The sequence below is a fragment of the Chaetodon trifascialis genome, chromosome 5 (genome assembly GCF_039877785.1).
Source record: "Chaetodon trifascialis isolate fChaTrf1 chromosome 5, fChaTrf1.hap1, whole genome shotgun sequence".
Lineage (NCBI taxonomy): Eukaryota > Metazoa > Chordata > Actinopteri > Chaetodontiformes > Chaetodontidae > Chaetodon > Chaetodon trifascialis.
In genome coordinates this window covers 10,345,844-10,366,279 of record NC_092060.1, presented here as the reverse complement: position 1 = coordinate 10,366,279, position 20,436 = coordinate 10,345,844, and the positions used below count along the sequence as shown (strand labels likewise).

The 20,436-nt window shown below is 44.9% G+C and overlaps 3 protein-coding genes across 4 annotated transcripts; 1 reads left to right on the top strand and 2 right to left on the bottom strand.

Annotated features, from left to right (window-relative positions):
• Window positions 1-1,706: 1,706 nt before the first annotated feature.
• On the top strand, window positions 1,707-8,584 carry LOC139331119 (integral membrane protein 2A-like). The gene is made up of 6 exons (XM_070962452.1): window positions 1,707-2,104; window positions 2,551-2,688; window positions 4,582-4,767; window positions 4,863-4,973; window positions 6,149-6,293; window positions 7,090-8,584. Exons 1-6 carry the CDS (start codon window positions 2,033-2,035, stop codon window positions 7,182-7,184), a joined length of 747 nt encoding a protein of 248 aa, XP_070818553.1. The 5' UTR covers window positions 1,707-2,032; the 3' UTR covers window positions 7,185-8,584.
• Window positions 8,585-8,812: 228 nt separating this feature from the next.
• gpr174 (G protein-coupled receptor 174) lies at window positions 8,813-14,205 on the bottom strand. Of its 2 annotated transcripts, XM_070962812.1 has the most exons (4): window positions 13,982-14,205; window positions 13,530-13,711; window positions 10,558-11,028; window positions 8,813-9,838 (listed from the first exon to the last, which is right to left on the bottom strand). In XM_070962812.1, the coding sequence occupies exons 3-4, from the start codon at window positions 10,756-10,758 to the stop codon at window positions 8,999-9,001; spliced, it is 1,041 nt and encodes a 346-aa protein (XP_070818913.1). In that variant the 5' UTR covers window positions 10,759-11,028; window positions 13,530-13,711; window positions 13,982-14,205; the 3' UTR covers window positions 8,813-8,998. The 2 variants fall into 2 exon arrangements, with proteins under 2 accessions (XP_070818913.1, XP_070818912.1); XM_070962811.1 differs by lacking the exon at window positions 13,530-13,711 and having other exon boundaries at window positions 8,885-9,838.
• A 707-nt stretch (window positions 14,206-14,912) lies between these two features.
• p2ry10 (P2Y receptor family member 10) lies at window positions 14,913-18,330 on the bottom strand. The gene is made up of 4 exons (XM_070962769.1): window positions 18,255-18,330; window positions 16,724-16,935; window positions 16,405-16,585; window positions 14,913-16,190 (listed from the first exon to the last, which is right to left on the bottom strand). Exons 2-4 carry the CDS (start codon window positions 16,906-16,908, stop codon window positions 15,276-15,278), a joined length of 1,281 nt encoding a protein of 426 aa, XP_070818870.1. The 5' UTR covers window positions 16,909-16,935; window positions 18,255-18,330; the 3' UTR covers window positions 14,913-15,275.
• Between the last annotated feature and the right edge of the window lie 2,106 nt (window positions 18,331-20,436).

Here is a 20,436-nt window from a genome sequence, read left to right as displayed (position 1 = left end):
ATGTGTGTGTCTGTCTGTGTGTGTGTGTGTGTGTGTGTGTGTGTGTGTGTGTGTGTGTGAGTTCATATTTGTTGGCTTGCATGCGGGTGATGTCATGCATGAGAGCTTCTTTTTCTCACACTTTATGAAGCCAGCTATGCCCCTGCAGACTTTCACAGTTTGCTGACATTGTAGGCAAGGAGTTGTGTGTTTGTGTATACATGTGCATGCGTATAGTGTGCGCTTTTTATTGCTTTTATTGGACGTCTGCTGCAGACCACAGGGAAACACTGGCATTCAAACTCCATCATACATGCCTGCCATCCACCATTATGACGCCCGCTGCCTCTCTGTGCCTGTGCACAAAAACATGGGTGTCCATTTGTGTACGTTTTGCTCTTTTCAGTCTGAGAGGCACAGAAATTGTACCTAGCAGGCGTGTTAGGAAGTTTGAGATGTAAACTGGATGGACGGCAAGTTTAATCTGCCGTTAATCAGCTCCTCGGAAAACTCACTCAAGCATCAGACACTGCAGATTGCTCTGCCTCTCCCTGTAACTCCCTTTCTGTGTTTTTCCCAGTCATCACTTTCCTCTCCCCGGAATCACTCCACTTCACCCCCATCTGCCCCCACGCTTCTCCCTCCAAATCATCCCTCGTCTGGAAGGAGACTCGCCTCCTCGCTCCCTCCTCTGCTTTTTTCCCTTCCTCTGTTGTGTGTGATGCTGAGAAGCCCTCAGGATTAAATCTAAGTCTTTTGTTTATCATCTCAGCTATTACTGCTAATGCTGGCTCTCCCTCTTTCTTGCTGTGTGTGTGTGTGTGTGTGTGTGTGTGTGTGTGTGTGTGTGTGTGTCCACGCATGCATGTGTGGGCAAGCTCTCAGATCAAACACAGCGTAAGACGAGCCCATAAACAAGCCTTCAGGACCATTTAGGATTTTTAGGGAGACTCAGTTTAGGGGGTTACGTGGAGGGAGAGTTAGCTACAGAAATCAGCTGCTCTGTTTATGTACCTTTCAGTGGTGATTACCGGTCCAATCTGTCTGTTTAACAGAGGAAGTATCATAGCCTCGCAGAGTGCGTGTGTGCTTATGTGTGTGTTTGCGAGACTGGGAGATGCATATGGTACAGTTGCAGTGCAGAGGGCTGGAGAGATGCCACGGAGTTGCGTGGAATTAGAGAGCCGGTGCAGCAGTAAGTGTTTATTTACTCATACGTTCAACCTTAACTGAGTCAGGAGAGTGAAAGCAGAGGAAGCACAGGACCACCACAGACCAGAGGACTGGGGATATGTGTCAGACGTACAGTATAGCCTTGGCACTGGCCTGTGTTTCCACACAGCGCAGTGAAGGCTGTGTACTGAGCGTGTCAGCGTGAGTGGGCAGACACGCTGGCAGGTAGTGCCCAGTCTGTAGGAGGGAATATATTTACAGAGTCAGTTTGCAGAGTGGAATATTCACAGAGATGAATAGGCTACTTCATGCACTCAAAATATGACTTTCATTACATTACAAAATGGAGTCATTTTTGTGTCATGTACTGTACAGAACGTAGCAGGTAACGGGAGACTAGTTTAACTGAAAGTGTAAATAGTTCAGGTCTTGTGCTTTTAGGTTCAGTCCAATGAAAGGAAGCTGACTTTCACTGATGGGGAGCATTTTCATTGGAGGGAAAATGGGACAGTTTCCACCTGCAGCCACTAGGTGGTGCCAAAGCGACACAAATGAACACTCCAGAGAGGGTACCGGTGGCAATAAAAGAGACAATAAACGCTTTCTGTAGTCACTGTCAAACCAGCAATAACAATTGTCTAAATGATCTCAGGCGTCAGGTGTTTACATATGTTCTGTGTCTTGAATTTTAAGGCGTTTCTCTAGCTTCCATTTCGGATCTCATCTTAATCCCCTCCAGCCACCGGAAGCGCTAGATAAAGCCGAGGTTGCAAAGTGCGTCACAGCGCGGAGCTGCTGAGAGTAAACGGAGCCTGCAGTCCAGCACAGTCTTCCCTCTCCTGTTTGCACAAGAAACTCGAGCCGACGTTTCCTCTCCAGCATGGTGAAGATCGCTTTTAACTCGGCCCTGGCGCAGAAGGCGCTGGGCAAAGAGGTGCCAGCCGCAGTGATGGTGAGCGAACGGGGCTTCGGTGTCTGAGCCCGGCGTCTGTTTTCAGTCTGGTGGCAGGCCTGCACCGGCCGCAGCCAGTCAGCTGTGACCGTGGACCGCATCTGTGCATATGTGCTATACTCGCGTATGAACCTGCATTTTGCAACGTTGGTATTAAGAGGTTTGCAGTGGTTTTTGCAAAATGCACAGAGAGGCATATTGCACCTGTGCTGCACACAGTGGGACCGCCCATCTTCTGCACAGCTGTTCTGCAGAGGCCAGACAGTCAGAGCGGTCGTAGATGGCCGAGGCGAAGCTGTGTGCAGTGAATGTTGATATTCACTGTGTACAATATTATGATTCACCGTGGAATTGCATGCATTGTGTGTGTGTGTGTGTGTGTGTGTGTGTGTGTGTGTGTGTGTGTGTGTGTGTGTGTGTGTGTGTGTGTGTGTGTGTGTCTCTAGGATCCTGAGCTGGCCTCTGCTCCAGCGGTCAATGAGGGCTCCACAGGTCGCTGTTTGCTCACCCTGCTGGGCATCGCCTTCATCCTCAGTGGGCTCATCGTGGGGGGAGCGTGTCTCTATCGATATTTCACCCCAAAGGTAAATATGTGTGTCTGTGCCCGTGTGTGGTACTGCATATCGTTAATATAACCATGTTTTTATACGTGTTTTATTGTTAGAAGTGTACTACTTATGCATTGGGTGGTGTAGTGATGAGAATTCATGTCTGTATCTGGCTAATAAAGGCAAAATACCCAAAAACTGTATTTTAGGTTGTAATTATAAAATAGTAATATAATTAACGCTTCCACGACTCATCCTTTAGCTTTTTCTAATAAGATCAGAGATGAGAGAGACTTTGTGTTTCTCGTGGTGCCTGCTGCACAACAAAAAGAAGGACTGACGCAACATTCAGTGGAAGGGAAGCAAACATTCAGACCAGACGTGCAAACAGAACAAGGTGCAAACATATAGTGCATTACACACAATGTGAGAGTTATAACATTGGGAATTTATGAAATATGAAGAAGTGTATAGTGTAAGAAGTGCTGTAGCAGTTTGTGGCCCCTGAGGACTTTTATATCTACAGGATCTGTGTGTAGTAAGTGTGTTTTTCATGGCCAGAGTGAAACAGTGTCAGATGTTATCCTTTAATTCTTTGTCAGTGTGACCAGAGACGTGGAGGGGAGACGAGAGGAGTGTTATTTGAGTTTGGGAAGAATTATTAACCCTGCTCTCGGCTGCTTTCCTTCGTAGGGAACTAGAATGCTGACTCTTGCTCACTTCCGCCCTCAGAGAAAGTGCAGACTTTGACGTTTTTCAATTTTGCTGCATTGTCAGTGGGAGGGTCTCACGCTTACTAAAGCGTCTCTGCCTGCAGGAGTTCTTCTGTTATGCAAATGAGGCAAAGACTAAATGTCTCTTTAAAACTCGTAACGCCATAGGTAGACACTTAGTTCATATGAAATCCAGCTTTGTTCAGGAGACTCATCCCACTTACCAACTGTAATATGAAAGACTCTATGAAAGATATAGTACTCTGGTGTATTCCTCTAATTTGATACAGATTCCACACATTATACTGAGAATAAACACTCCAGCCCACTGCTTTATGCACCTTCCACTCACTCTCAGCTCATTATTTTGCTTTTGTTTGCCTCATAAGCTCACACTGGCAGATAACACTCGACAGACCCAAGTGGCAGAGAGACAGTGTGAACGAGTGGCTGGTTGAGTTGAACATCCAGCGAGCTAGATCGATCCACGTGTTTCTCTGATGTGGATCGACGGTGTTTTTCTCAGGGCTTTGTGGAATACATCCTGGCAGGTAGTGAGAAAGATCAGTACAACAGGATACCTGTGTTGTTCTGTGTATGCAGGATGTGTAAATCAAAGGGTTTCCCAGCATACAAGTTATAAAAAGGTGCGTAGACAATGAGTTAGACTTTTTTTTTGCCCTCTAGCGGTTGAAAATCATTTACTGCAGCTTTAAGCTTCATCCTCCCTTCTTTTTGGACCAAATCCTGTGTGTGATGTTTAATGACTCTTAAAGATACACTGAGCTGTTCCCACCCGACTGTACTGTAGAGTACCCAACCTGAGAACAGAGTAAACACACTGGCTGCAGAGATCTGACACCGGGTGAGGCACTTGTGGTTGCAGAGGCAATTCATCACTTTTTAAAAATAGCAATATGTTGAATATATTGCATGTTTTAAATGACCAAATGTTGCAGTGTGACCCTGAAATACTTAATGTAGCTGGTTCATGCAGATTTTCTGAAATTTGAAATACAAGTACATTAAAGAAGTCAATTAAAGTATTTCATCACAAGTGAACTTGCGGGACAAATAAAGGTATATTGAATTGAATTGAAAACACCATGCAGCATGCAGTTTGTTAAGCACAAACTCCTGGCGTCTAAAAACAGCTATATTTGGGCTTTTTTTTTTTCATATATGCATGCATGTTGTCTCTTACTCTGGCCTCCAGAGGCTGTATCATGGAGCAATGCAGTTCAGTGATGTGTCAGCCGGACCTGGTGGAGAGAGCCAGCCATACTACCTGCCGCAGGTGGAGGAGGAGATGGAGATCTCTGACAGCATGGCCGTCATCAGCGTCCCACCACCCCGCTTCAGACCTGGAGACCCTGCCTACATCCTCCATGACTTCAACAGGGTAACGCAAACACACTGAATAGCCCACATATTCATGCTCCTGTTAATGTGGTTTAAATTATACTCTGATTGCTTTGTGTGTGTATGTGTGAGTAGAAGCTGACAGCATATTTGGACCTGACTCTGAGGACCTGCTTTGTGATTCCTCTGAACACCTCGGTGGTGCTCCCCCCACAGGACCTCATCGACCTCTTCTCACAGCTGATGGTGAGTGGTCATCAGTGTGAGTCCTCGGGATCTCAGGATGCAGCTGCCAGTAGACGAGGCCTAGAGGAAACACGATGTACTGACACAGCACTCTCACTCAAGCTCCCACATAAGCTCTAATACTACGGACTAAATATTACCTGGGAAAATCCAGGGATTTATAATAGTTTCAGACATTGTCTGTGCTTTAATCCTGTGCAAATCGGACATTTGTGTCATTTGTAGAGCAGTAATTTCCAGCACACTTCACCCTTCCCCTAGTCCAGTCAGTCTGGGATATTAGTAACTCTGCATGAATCAGGCTGAGTAATCTTCACCAGAATTTAGAGCTCGTGTGTTTTTTTCCTCTCTCAGTGTCTCCAGATTTGTGGGCCGATGAAAGGTGTCAGTGGAACAGCATGAACGCCATCGTGGAAAGCTTTAAATGTGTTTTGTGCACAAAGTTTTCGCCTCTCAATCTTTAATTGAACAAGGCAAAGGCAGCCCACAGCTGTGCTTTGAGCTAAATGCTAACACCAGTATGCTAACATGCTCACAATGACATTTGCTCATTAGCACCAAACACAAAGCACAGCTGGGGCGGTGGGAGTGTGATTAGTTTGGCAGGTTTTTAGTCATTAATCTAAGTATTTGTATGCAAATGAAAGTTTTGACCTGATGATGGCGCCAGACGAGAAGTCGAAGGATCAGTCATTGCTGTTCTTGGTGCCATGATGTTAGCGTGGCAACAGATGATCACATTTGATGATTTCATTAAAAATACAAGTGGTGTTGTTTTCATGGTAAAATATCTGAAACAAGATCAGGATCCTGTTTAAAAAAAAAATAAAAAATTCTGTATTTTAGTGAGAGTGGAACGTGGTCAGCGAGACCAGGTTTGAGAACAGTCCGTCCTCCTGTATGTAGGCACCGAGAGTTGATTTGGCTGCGCTGAGTTCTCCTCCATGACAGGTTGTTCAGCATTTGGTGTTTGGTGTTTGGTGTTTGGTGTCTGGTGGGTGGTGGTGCAATCAGCGAATTTCATTATCCGTTCTGAAGGTGTTTTACAAACTGCAGAAGTTTGGAGATGATTCATTAATTAGACAGTTTCCGTTGTCAGTTTTCGTTTTAGGACAATGTTTTAAAGTGGTTTAAAATGTAGTATGATTCCTCCGTGTTCCTCCTTTTTGTCCCAGTCTGGCTCTTACCGCAGCTACTTGGTGCACGAGGACCTGGTGGTGACGGAGCGCATCGATGATATCAAGCCCCTGGGCTTCTACATCCGCCGGCTGTGTGATGGAAAGGAAACATACAGAATGCAGCGCCGCTCCAGCCTGCCAGGTGTGCATTCACTGTCCAGCTGACACGTTTCACATTTGGAAAGTACCAGCATGCATTTCCCTTGTAGCCTTTCATCGTTTTCTACTAGCTGATGCACTTTTCAATTGTTGGATATTTGTTTTTTTTAACAAATCACTTCTGTGTTTTGAAGTCAAACTGAACTCCTCCTCACTCTTTGAGACCATTTTTGGACACATTTGTGTTACATATAAATACAGTACATCATTAACACAACTACCCTCAATTCAGCCAATTTAAAATAAGCTAAATACGGACATGCTTTCACACGTTAAAACACTGCTCATACTACGAAACACCACACCAATAGCTTTTGTTATATCATTAAATATGTCTGTCCCTTTCTGGCATTCAACATTAAAGAGGACCCGTTGTGCTGTTCATTTTGTAGTTTCCTTGCTTTGCTCAGCTTGCTTCAGTTAGCAGACTCATGTTTTTTCAGCACTTGCTGGGTCATTGGCAGCTCCTGTACGCTCAGTGTCGGGTTTGTCCCACATTACAGAAAGGAGGGAAGGCTAGTTAGTCATGCATGCATTCAGTTCTGGTGAGGGTAAGTGACCAGAAGGTCAGAATCCACAGCGAGGAGCAGACCTCAGCACTCTGCACATCAGCCACATTCAGTCACAACATGGAGTAAACGCACTCATTCAATTACTAGTATCAACAGCTCAGCAAGAAACAAAACTTAACACTAAACACACACAAACACTAAGCGTATATATACATAAAATGGATTTTAATTGCAGTCATGGCTTGTGTGTGTCTTTGTGCCCCTCAGGTGGAGGCATCCAGAAGCGCTCTGCAGACGAATGTTTCACCATCCGCCACTTTGAGAACAAGTTTGTGACGGAGACCATGATCTGCAAGGCTTGATGGGAAAGCATGCGCATAGGTCAGAAAGTGAGCGAGTGAGAGTGATATAGAGATGCAGAGTGACAGAGAGAGAGAGTAGGAGGGAGGAGGCGAAGGAGGGAACAACTTCTAGCTGAAAGTTACTTTTGTGTAAAACTCTAACTCTAACACAGTTTTTGCCTCCCCTGCTTTAACCCCAGTGATAAGTGAATTTAAGTTAAGGTGTTATAAAACCTAACCCCCTCCTCTGCTGTATTCCCCTGAACCTGTGTGAGTCATAGCTCTCTTGCTCAAATATTCACTAGTTAGTCTTGTACTGATTACCAGCATCAGCCTGCTTACTAAGGGTATATTACGTTTCCATTTGTTATGTTGTTTTTGTTCTGTTGCTGTAGCTTCCTGCAGATTATTGTTGTTACTGTATCACAACAGCCAACCACCTCCAGACGAGAGTTTTTAGTCCTTCTATTGAATATCCTAGCGATTCTAAGAAGTCATTCATATCAGACCTGTGTGTGTGTGTGTGTGTGTGTGTGTGTGTGTGTGTGTGTGTGTGTGTGTGTGTGTGTGTGTGTGTGTGTGTGTGTCAGCTTACTGTTCCCATTAGAGCAGCCTTGACAAAATCTACCATGTGTTTTAGTGTGATACAGCACAAGTCACCATGCAGATGTATGGTACAGTACAGTTACAGTACACATGTAATGTGGTTGTCAGTGTCTTTCACAGATGGCACAAGCCCAGAGCTCTGTCACCATTTTTGTAGATATTTCGAGTGTGCCCTGCTGCTCCCAGAGCCCTCTGCTGTCCTGCTGTGTGATGACTTTATGTAATTGGTGGTGTCAAACCTGACGGCGAGCAGTCCAGCACCCTATATGACCAGTGTTTGTGTTTGTGTAGAAACCTCATCTGTGACAGTAAACTTGAGGAATGGTTGATGAGCTGAAGGGATTAATAAGCTAAAGGGAAATTTCACCAAATTTGAAAACATTTTCTGTCAGTTTTTGAATTCTTATTTCTGAATTTGTTGTCCCCTGACATGAGATGACCTTGACTGAGATGAATAGCTTACTGTAAGTGGCTACACGTTTTGCAGCGCACTACATGTTTAAATTTGTCGTAGGAACAATATGTTTGTAAGAATCCTTCAATGAATCTGCTTAAAGCACGTTTTGAAAGCCCTCAAGGGAAAGCTTGACAGTATGATAAAAATGGCCTTTTGCCAAATAACTTCATAATTTTCAGTGGTGTCCCACTCAATGCCTGCACAGAAAGACAATCAGACAGGAAATGTGCTTGTAAAACTGTGTTTCTGTCTCAGCTTTTTAACAATACTAGATTAGATAAAAACCAATGTTGTGTGCAGCTACTGAAATGAACTTCACTTTGTGGCTGAATAAAGTTGCATTTCTTTACCTACTGAATAGTTGGCTCTTTGCTTATTATTATAGCGCTGATGAAAGCTTTGGAGGGCCAGCACGAACCCCTTCATGATGCTCTGCAAGCTGTTAGCTCACCATGAAGTTAAATCTAGAGGACACAATGTGGGTCTATGGCCTTGTGTGTTCTCTCTATTTCCTGATGTGTATGAGAGATGAAGGCGCTGATGGCGTCCGTTATGACAGGAAGAGCTCACTCTTCACCATGCAAATGAAAGAGCAGGCACACCTTTTATTGAAATATAAATAGAAAAAAGATCATATTTTGAAACTTGCTCACGTTTTCACATACGGTTTGCATGCAAATCTCATTTCCTTAGTCTTTAAGAATGTCCAGTATAGACTTTATCGCTCGGTTTAGTGGTTGAACTGTTGCTCTTTAGAGAGACTCACTGTAGTCTAGTCTTCCTCCACGTCCTCCCCTCCAGCTATGCAGGACAGGCGCCTGCCGAAAGTTATGCTCTCCGGTATCTCCGGCTTGCTCAGTCGCCTCCAGAATTCGTCAGTTGTGAAATAGTACATGAGTGGGTCCAGGCTGCAGTTCAGGCTGGCCAGGCAGAGCGTGACGGGGTGACATCGCAGAATCAGGTCCCTGAGGGCGCAGCTGCTCAGGACATTCGCTTTAACCAGGAAGTCCAAGGGCATAGTGACATGGTAAGGAACAAAGCACAACAGGAAGACCACAGCACAGCTTAGCACCATCCTTAACGCCCTCCTCTTCTCCCCTCGGTCAGGAATTGCGCCTGCTGTCTTTTCCCGAAGGCTCCCGGCAGTCAGACAGGTGCAGGCTAACACCAGGATGAGGGGAATGATGAAGCCCAAAAGCTCGGCTATGATCAGGAGCGCCCCGGCCGCTGGCATGCTGACAGTCCTCATGGGCAGCTCTGAGAAACACACTGAGTCAGTGAGGTGGGCGCTGGCCTCTGAGCTGACACGCCTGTCACTGGAGGTAGAGTTTAGGTCACTGCTGGGGTTCCTCAGCAGAGGGAAGGGCAGACAGCCCAGGAAGACCAAGAGCCAGCCCAGGGCACAGATTAACAGGTCTCGTTTTCGCCTGGATGAGCTGTACCTCAGCGGACGCATGATGAGCTCACAGCGACGCATGCTGACACACACCAGGAAGTAGATGGACGCGTACATGTTGACATACTTGAGATAGAAGCAGATCATGCAGAGCGAATGGCCGAAGGGCCAGCTGTTGTACAGGTAATAGTAGATCCGCAGAGGCAGAGAGAGCACCTGAGGAGAGTAAAGAGGCGTAGTCAAGATGTAGAAGAACTACAAACAAATCGTGGCCAAAAAACAAGCAAACAAGGTCGTACAAAACAAGCAAGCTGCTACAGCTTTGGCATTTTTCATAATTTCTGACGCTTATAAGATTAAACAGTGACTTTTTTTAATCCCCTTTCTATTTGTAAATGGAATATAACCCGTCAAAGTCTGTTTCTAGCATCCTGTAACACACTTTATTGTAGTTGTGCACTCTTATAAGGACATCTCACGTGTTTATTCATGTGTTTTTCAGCACCTATAATTGCTCCTCTAATATATATGTGAATATAGACCTTTATTATAATTAGATGCATTTTTTTATCTAGTATCGATTTGTTCATAAATGCTTCTTTTTTTCTCTCTATCACAACTGAGCAAATTGCATCCTCTAATGAAGGCCATGACATGTGACTGAAAGCACGGCCAGAAATCCTGCATGTGGACCTTGAGTCAAGACCTTGTTTGTCAAACTGAGGTCAAGAATGAACGTTCAAGCACAACATTTCTTGGTTTGTACAAGTGTATGAACAACTGATAGATGTCTTATTACACAGTTTGTTCATGTGTGTTTGTTCATCTATCATTAAATGCCATTGCATTTATTTACATACATCCATAAACTTGCATGCATATATGAGCAATTCTGTGAATGAAAACCTAATAGAAAGACATGGAGGGACTCTTACCTGGAACAGGTCGGCCACAGCCAGGTTCATCATGAACACCACGGCCTTCTTGGTTTCTCTGACGTAAACCCTGAACACCCAGATCGCCAGCACATTACCCAGCAGGCCTGGTGCGAGGATCACACTGTACACCACTGCATACACATAGTGCTGGTACATGCGGAGGTCTTCGCTGCTTTTACAGCTGTGGTTGTAGCTCATCTTAAGCCAGGAGCTGTTTTCTGTTGACTGTTAACATAAGGTGCGTTGTGAACCAGTCGGATTCTTTTATCAGGGAATCTGCTCGTAGTCTGGCGATGGATGTGTTTCAGCATCCATGCTGTCCGTTATGGCGTGGAGGAGTTCATGCTACCTTTAGTGAAGGTGAAGTGTGTGTCCAGTGCTGATAAGCTCTTGATATGTCAGACCGCACTCAATCCCAGTCCCCAGCCTCTTGCCCCGCGCATGCTGGGGTATGGTGAAAGCAGGTATCTGTAGAAAACAGGAGGGTATTTGTGCCACAGTTAATTCGCCTCTGATGGCAGCATGTTTTTCATGTTCTCTATCTGACACATATCACATTGTAGTTCTCAGTCACACACACACACGATATGCAAAGACGCCCACAGGCGCCAACCATGGCTCCAGCCTCTTATACTGTGTCTTCACTATTTCTGTGTGATTACCGCTTTTGAAGTGCCATTTACAGTAAATATGCAAACCCACAGAGAAGTTGATGGTACCGTCTCCCACAGAGCGCTCAGCACTGAGCGTCTCCTCTGCACGGTAAGCCTACAGCAGGCCTGTGTGAAACGGCTCGCAGCGAGGCATCAGTGAAACCAACGTGACTACTGTAGCAGTCAGACCAGCGTGTGGTTAACAGCCAGGCCTTGTCTGAACGTACAGGTGAGAAACATTTGTTCCTCTGTTAAATCCGCACATTTAAAACACATTATGATGTTTCACAAGTCACTGTGGAAGATTTTAGAAACTTTTAGGTAACTTAACCCCCGAGATGTTGATTGTAATGTAATAAACAGAAATGCACAGTAATGTCAGGACCTGAACTTCAGCTCCTAGGTGTGAACCATTCAGCGCTGTAAACATCAGTGGGTGTCTGCTGGTTCAGCAGGGGTTGCTTTGCTGTTTGCTTTAACCCATGTAAACTGTTTACGAATACACAGCGTGAGCTATGAAGGTTCATGCTGCTCTGTCTCTTTCTGATTTGACTTGGACTAAACTGATCCTAGTTAATTATGGAACAAAAAAGCAGAAGTTTTTTTTTTCTTTCACACATGCAGTATTTTTACACGAGACATCTGAATTCATGATTTCATTGATGATGAGTTTAAACTGGAAAATCGGTCTTATTGCTTATGACTTGCACTCCAAAAACTCAGCTCTCAAGCACAAGAAATAAAGCGATGAATTGGGGTAAATGTTACTTAAAACAAGCAAAATCATCTGCCAACAGAGCAGGGAGATTTCACTTACCAACATTATTAAATCAAGTAAATATCTAGTCTCAAAGACCCACAGTTATCTTAAAAGTAGATACTAAGACTAAAAGCATTTGTATTCATGGAGAAACTCTGACTTTGACAGAGCAATTTCTTACTTTTGTACTAGTTGTGTACTACTAGAATTCTGGGAATTCCAGTTCCAAGCATTAAGCTACACAGAATCAGTAATCAAATGTCAGGAAGAAGATCTTATTAAAATCATATTAGGATAGTGAAGGACAAAAAGTTTGAAACAAGTGAAATGCTCTAACATAAAAACAAGACTAGCATCAAGGAAACAGTGTGACATGAATAATACTGATGGAGGACATCTGATTAACATCTACCTTAACCTTTTGAAGCAGCATCCTACACAGTGTGAGTACTTCTCAGCAGTGCAGCAGTTAGTGTGCATATCCTTCAGCTCGGGGGAGGAGCAACACAACAATGTAAAATATTCTGTTACAAGAGGAAGTCTTGCATTCAATATCTTCCTTCAGTGATGCTGTATTATGTATGACATTATTAGGCTGTTCATACTGATTCCTCAATATGTCAGTGACACTTAATCCTTGTTGCTGTGACCTAACAGCCTCACTGAGGTACATATGTCAATTGATTCCTAACTTGTGGGTCAGGGGCCGCTCCATAGGGCCACAAATCTGAAGGGCCAGGAGATGACTAATGGCACAGGACAGAAAAAGTTCTGCTCCACAAATTTCTATTTGAAGTTATTTTTTGAACTTTTGGCACGAGACACTTGTAGACACAACAAAGTGTTTTTTATAAGCTCATCATATGTTTGTAATGTCAACTCTTAATCTGTCAAATACATGTAGTGAGTGAAGGAGTGAAAAGTACAATATTTACCTCTAAAATGTTGTGTAGTAAAACCTAAAGTAGCATAAAGTGCAAATACTCAAGTTCCTAACAATTGTACCTAAGGACAGTAGAGTGCTGTCCTCTCCTCTCCCAGGGAGGACGTTAACGAGCAGAGGACTCTTGGATGAGTGAAACAGGGACTTAATGGAGACAAACTCCTCCACAGCACTCTGGCCTCTGCTCTCTGACTGCCCTTTATCCCACTTCACAGCACTCAGAAACATCTCCCAGTGGCCCCTCCGTCCCCAGCCTTCCTTTTAGCTTCACTAACCTTTGACCTTTGTATGTGAGACTGTTTTAGTGCGATTCATCTCTCATGGCTGTCACACATACAGTGCAGTAAACCTCTGTGAGAGACTGTTTATCTGATCTCAAAGGACTTCTTTGTGATGACCAATCAATTTTCCTCCTGGCGGCATATGGCAGTTGCATCACATGTACGGTGACCTACCAAAGACAGCCCACATGGTGTGCAGCAGCGACATGTCATCTTACTGTGACAGAACCCCCCCTGTGTGTCTTTGAGTCTTGTTGATTTTTGAGTCCACTCAGGAAAACTGGGTTAGTTAAATATGAAGAGTCGGAGCTCAAAAAGAGCTGCACCCCTACCTTAAGATTCAGCAGTTTTATTCCACCAATCTTGACAATGGAAACGCATTAGTTCATCCAGTCTGATTCATCTTTCTGTGGGTTGTTGCCGCGTTACAGCGTTTCCACTCAGACACGACATCTGGCCTCGTGTATCAGCACCCAAAATGTTGCCATGGAGCGCCCAGGTCCCTCCACGTGTGCTGCTCCAACACACAGAACACACCATGATCCCCATCCACAGATACACACTGTCCACTACTCACTGACAGATAAAGGAGCACATGCTTTGCCACTGGCCTACAGACACACATTCACACCCTCAACATAACAGACATTCCTCACAGAGGAGAAACATGCGAGATCCCCCATGAGGCATGACTCCACACTGAAAGCATCCAGCTGTTAGAGCCTCTCACACAGAGCTCGCTGCTTTTTAGAAGAATCAGTAAGATTGGCGATCAATAGCTCACCTCTGTCTTCAAGCTTGAAGCTGCGTCACATCAAAAAGCAGAACGGTGAAGCATCAGCCAGCACACATGCCATCCCCTCCCTCCTCCCCCTCTGATACTATTCACTTTCTCTGTCCCGCCGTCTCTCTCACTCTCTTCTCTCTTTCTGTCAGTTGTTATCCAAATCCTGCCATCTAGCTCTTCTCTTATCAAGCGCTGCTCGATTTCCTGTTTTGATTTCTCAACATCTTCTCTCCATATCTCTGGTCTATTCTCGCTGTGTTTCTGCTGTGCCGGGGGTTTTAGCACACATAGGGCTTCCTGCGAGTGTGGGGGTGTGGTTTACAAGAATTTTTGACACCATGACTTCTGCTATTGTGGCTACTTTTTTCCTCGTGGACAATGTCTATCTGACACGTGTGGACTCTTGATGGCAGATAAAAACGCAGGAATTTCATGGAATCTACACTAAAAGTACAGACAGAAAAGTTTTGGGGGTCTTCTTAACTGCTTTTGTTTTTTTTTTCTGCCTCACATATTTCACAACATGATAGTTTCAGTTACTAAACAGCATATACAATTTGATGCTGCATGAGAGCAGCAAGATAATAAGTGGGTGCATTTCAGTAGGTGAATCACAGTTTTTCCTAAGGTGGGCTGCATCTGCCTGGGGGTGGGAGTCAGACCTGGGTTTAGCAGATGCCAGAAGAGGTGGGCGGCGGGCTGGCTGTCATTTTAAAAGCCGACCTCAGAACATGGCAGTTATTGGTTTTCAGAGCTGCTGCAACTGCTCCCAACTGTCTTCACCACTTTGCATTGTGAGAGGAAGTGCAGCAAAAATGAGTTGGCACCTGTTTTCGTTTTCTATCACCCAGAGGAAACCTCACCATGAACACACGTTAGATAGAAAGTATAAACATCATGCCACCAGGTAGGAGAAAAAGCGCAGGCTTTATTTACAGTACATTCACATGCATGTGCATACAGCAATGACATTTATGATGTAGCTTATTTAAGAGAAGTTAACAGGCTGTAAGTTTGGTACAACTGTGATGATGTTCACACTGATCTTGTGTGCTGCCTCATTATGAAACACAGGAATCATTTCAGCTGTGGTTTGAAGATTTGTTTGTTCTCATGTGATGTCAACTGGGACGTTCTTCACACAGGTCAAAGCTCTTTGGGTCACTTTGTATTAAGACAGCTGTGACATGTGAAATCATTGTTGTCCAACTTGGATCTTGTTCATCTGTTTTCAAGAGACACATCTGCTTGTCGTGTTCGTGTCATTCCCTGAGGAAAAAACACAATAATGCTAGTCCCTGTCTGAGCAGCTACTCTCCATGCTCATCATTCTCTGCTGAGCAGGACGCTGGGTCGGGGAGCTGATCGGGGAGGAGAGGAGCGAGGACGTGAAGGAGGAGGTGCGTCTGGTGAGATGCAATCTGAACTCGGCTGTCAGAAAGTAGTACAGCAGAGGGTTGAGGCAGCAGCTCAGGCTCGCCAGACACAGAGACACAGGGTGGAACTGACGCACAGCCAGCTTTGTCGCACAGTGGGACACTATGTCCTGTGACACCATCAGGTAGAGCAGGAAGTTGAGGTGGTAGGGGGCAAAGCAGAACAAGAAGAGGGCAGAGCAGCTCAGCACCATCCGCAGAGCGCGCCGCTTGTCACCGTTTGTCTGCTTTTCATGATCAGACTGACAGTTGGAGGTGACTGACTGGAGACGGCTGCGTGCCGAGGAATTGAGCACATTAGAGTTTTGTTGGTCCTGGGTTTGTCTTTGGTTGAGGGACCGGGCGATGCGGATGGAGCTGTAACTGATGCAGGCCAAAGGAATCAAGAAACCAAACAGCTCAGCGAGAGCCATCATGGTGACTGCCAGAGAGACGGGCAGGCGACGCATAGGCAGGTCCTTAAAACAGCTGCCTTTTAGAGGAGTGGGACTGGAGGCTGAGCTGACTGCAGGGGGGCTTGTTGCATAAAGCCTGCTGTAACCTAAGGGATGCTGGGTAGACGTGGCATCCAGAGAGAGGGACATGTTATAGACCGTCTGCGTACCGATACCGGGGTTGCTGCTGCTGCTCCGCATGAGAATGAAAGGTGAGCAGGCCAGGCCGACCACCACCCACACTATGATACTGATCAACAGGTCGTAGCGCCGCCTCCACCGGCGGGCGGAGAAAGGGTCGAGCAGGAAGACACACCTCTGCATGCTGATGCACACCTGAAAAACAGTGAGGTGAAAATTATCGACCAGATTTAGAGCCACTGGAAGTATTTTTGTTCCAAACACTGAGGAGAAGAGAGTCACTGGAAGATTAGACCAGAATTACTTCCCGTTCTTTCCAAAGTTATGCAGTGACTCCTTTTGAACAGACGAGTGATAAACTGTCATTTAAGCCGTTCCTCCACAATATTCCAGCGTACTGCCTGCTTACCAGGAACACGATAGCCGCGTACATGTTGAGGTATTTGAGGTAGAAGCAGAACAAGCAGACGCCTCGTCCAAAGGGCCAAGAGTGTGTGAAGTAATAGTAAATCCTGAGGGGCAGAGACAGAATGTGGGCCAGGTCTGCTAATGACAGGTTTATCATGAAGATCACTGCCTTGGTCTTCTTACTGTGGAGCAACATGCAGAAGAGTTAGCCAAGTCCAGTGTGCGTGTGTGTGTGTGTGTGTGTGTGTGTGTGTGTGTGTGTGTGTGTGTGTGTGTGTGTGTGTGTGTGTGTGTGTGTGCGTGTGTGTTTGAATGTGTACCTAATATGTCTGCAGAGGACCCAAAGAGCAGTGGTATTGAGCAGCAGCCCGGGGATGAAGAGCAGCAGGTAGAAGTATGTGTACATCTTCTCCATGCGTCGGTCCCAGTCGGTCATATTGTGACCACATTGTAAGGAGGAGTTGGCCAGGGACTGATCCCACCTTCCAGATGTATTCAGAGTCATTTGGATTTACTCAAACACTCATAACACCTGAGAAACAAAGAAGAGTTGAATATTATGGAGCTAACACTCCAAACAATGTGTGACACATTTCTAAAACCATTCATCTGTTACCATTTTTGTTACCACTGTTGAAATAATACGGCAACCTTTAAACAGAGCTTATAGGTCCTAACTAAAGGCTTTTAATATTGATTAATATTAAGGACTAGACTTGAGCTGGCAGGTTGTAAAAAATCTCTTTGGGTGAAGGTTGGCAAAACATTTCAGTCATGTTAATGGCGGATAAACAGCAGCCACTAATTACTCTTACTAATAGCTTATAGCTGAATGCTTTGTCAAATATTAACAGCAATTCTTAATATCAATAAAGTTATTCATTTGCAACATTTTACCTTCTTAGAAAGCGTTGCTCAAATATTACATGAAATATCTAAGACCTGTAATTCATGAATGCAACAGGAAATGTGCAGCAACCTGCCACAAAATTATCTCCCCCAGTTCTTGTTTGCATCATCCCGTTAAGTCATAGCTTTGCCACATGCCAGTTCAAAATGTTTGAGAAACGTACAGAATAAAAAGTGGCACAAATCAGAGATGATTCTGTGTGTCCTTTGATTGCAGCAGGGAATGTGCGGGAGAACGACAGACCATTAATTCTGCTTATCACCGAAGCATCACCCTTCCTTTTGCCATCAAGACGAGACCACGCCCTTCCTCTGGCAGCCCCAGAGGGGCAGCGGAGAACCAGTGACAGTTTTTTGCTGCTTTACTGTAATTTTGACCAGTTTGGTCTCTTACTGTACTCCTATTGGCTGTTGGGGATATCATTCAGACAACGGATCCCCTCGTGGTCCCTGTACAGTTATGAGTCGTGCAACAGTATGTCTCAAGACTTGACTTAAAGGAAGTCATGAACGAGTCAGCTTTTGTGGGGACTTATGAGAGTAAATTGGCAACTTGCATTTTCTCAGAATTGTGTAAAAAACATACTAAAAAGACATTTGAATAATTTCTCTAACCCCATGGTTTATGTTTCGGTTTAGAATTGAATCATCGATGGCATTTCAAAACAGCTGCTCAAAAAGTGCTGCAGAGATATCATTTAACCTGCATGACTACACAAAAAACAAAAAAAAAAGCATATTCATATTTTATACCTAATCGGACATTAGTAATGCCTCTAACCGACACGTTTCGATGTGACATGAAATGTTAAGTGAAAGAGGATTTAATAACAAAGCCCCTACCATCAGCAAAATATGAAACATGACTTTGACCACAAATGTTCAGACACAGTGTGACCGCGTCGCAGACATTATTTCTCTAAATGAAAGCTGTCGGATTACCTTGTGTTTCTTCCTATATGATCAGCACGGAGGGGAGAGGTCAGAGCCGGGAGTGACCACCAGTGACCACATGCTCAGCAAACCGTCTTGGAGCACTTCAGCAGCAGACAGAAGAAGCCGTCCTCGTGTGCATGCGGACAAGCCAGCCTTCACCCGCCAATGATGCGGTTTCTGTTTGAATTCGTAGTTGTATGAGGTGACAGTGTCTGCTGTGGGCTGGTCTCACGCTCGGTGTTTTGATGAGGGGAAGGGGAAGCTGCCCTCACGCATGTGAGTGTTTTTTTTACCGTTTGCTACGTCAGAGTCTCTAACCACACAGCCAAAACTTAAGACGCACGCAGTAATGGGTGCACAGAGAGGGTGAGTGTGTGGTTAAGAAACCAAAATGAGGCACTCAGAGGCAAAGATCCATCTAAAAGATTGTTGGCTGAAAGTTTGAACATGTTGAAAGCGGGAGATCTGGTCTGTGGACACAGCACAGTCTTTGACCACCTGCTGCTTTTCATGCAGTTACATATCCACACGATACAGTGCTGTACAGTAAATGTCTCAATTTGTACTTTGTAATCTTGTAATGTCTGGAGTCCTGACAAAAATGCAAGCACCCATCCACTTCCCCTATCAGATGCTACAGTACACTTCCTTTTTTTAAGCTGTTGTAAATCAAAGCATGAATTTTGTATGGGAGATCTGTGTGTCGATGTATGTCGACTTTTCAAGCGTCCTCTCGTCCTCTGAAGCTTAAGTCCTGTGGCCTCTTATGGTTTGATGTTTTTTTGTCTGTGGTTACTTTTTTTTTTGCAGTTTTGCAACTTGGTTATAGTTTCAGTTTTGTGGCAAAAAAAACTTTTCACGTGCCTCTAATGCAAAGCCACAGTTCAGCAAAAGGACAGCAGTTTTTATCCAACCTATCAGCTTCACACCACTGAGTGCTTCTGAGGTCAAACCCAGAGAAAGGACTCACTGACAAGTTCTCAGGGTGTGCCAGGCCCGTGTGAAGCTTCCTGTGCTACTACACCACAGTTTCACCTCAACACACGCAGCTGAAGCTACAGGCTGACGATCAGCAAACATGAAACGCATGACAGTTAATGGTCAGTGGTGTCTTTTTTGGTATTTCCACTAAAATGTTTGTTTAATTTACAGCCACTAGAGGTCAGAACAGGCCAGTGCTCACAGTTTGCTGAGCTACAGTAGCCTGTTCTTCCTCTGCAGTTCGACGGGCTGCTTGAAAGGAGACATTTGAAGGATTGAGTGTTTTCTGTTGCAATATTTTGGCACATTCTTGACATGAACCTCTCAAGGGGTGAACGCTCGTTTTTACATATTTTTCCACACTCCCACTCTTCTTATTTCTTGCTGTACAGCACTTCTCTCCAGTACATTAGTCCTGCCCTCTGCTTCCCTTGACCCCAAATCCCTGATTCCATCTACTGTTTTTTTGTCTCTGCTGCTGGATGCGCATGCTCACATCACTCATATTAATCTCTACCCGTGCATGGCTCTATGAAAGAATGGATAAACAACTTGTATAATGTCCCACACCCACTCTCCATGACTGGTTCCCCTCTCCAGCAGCAACCTGTAGTGTGCATACAGAAACATGTAGACAACCCTGCTGCTGGTCCTTACAGTAACTCGATGCACTGTCACTGTTGAAGGCGAACACAAAAGCAATTCCATTCAGTAAAGAGCTGAAGAAGGAATAAAAGCTCTCTTGAAATGCCCGTTTGACTGGGCCTTAAGTCCCACTGGGGTCATGCATGATAAAAATTCATGTCCTGATGGTACAGTTGAAGCCTTTTGGATAAGAGATGCATCAAATGGCCCCCAAATTAAAAAAAAAAACTCCTGTATCTGCTGACACTGCTGTTTGCAGTTTGTACAGTGTAACGCGATGATTTGGGGTATTTAGTCAACAGCGTTCACTCGTACTTTGCACATTGCTGTGTGTAAGAGACTTTGAGCAGATCTGCAGGCTAAGGCCAGATTAAGACAGAGAGACCTCATTCAGAAGCAAACAATGGACCATTGCTCCAGTCGTAATAAGCATTTGGCCTGTGACACAGCACGCAGGCCAAGGTCCTCGCCTGGATCAGAACTGCCCTCTGCTCCCAGAACAAGATCACTCTGGCTGCTTGATGAAAACGAGGAGAGGGCGGAAAAACTCCTCCGTGAGTTC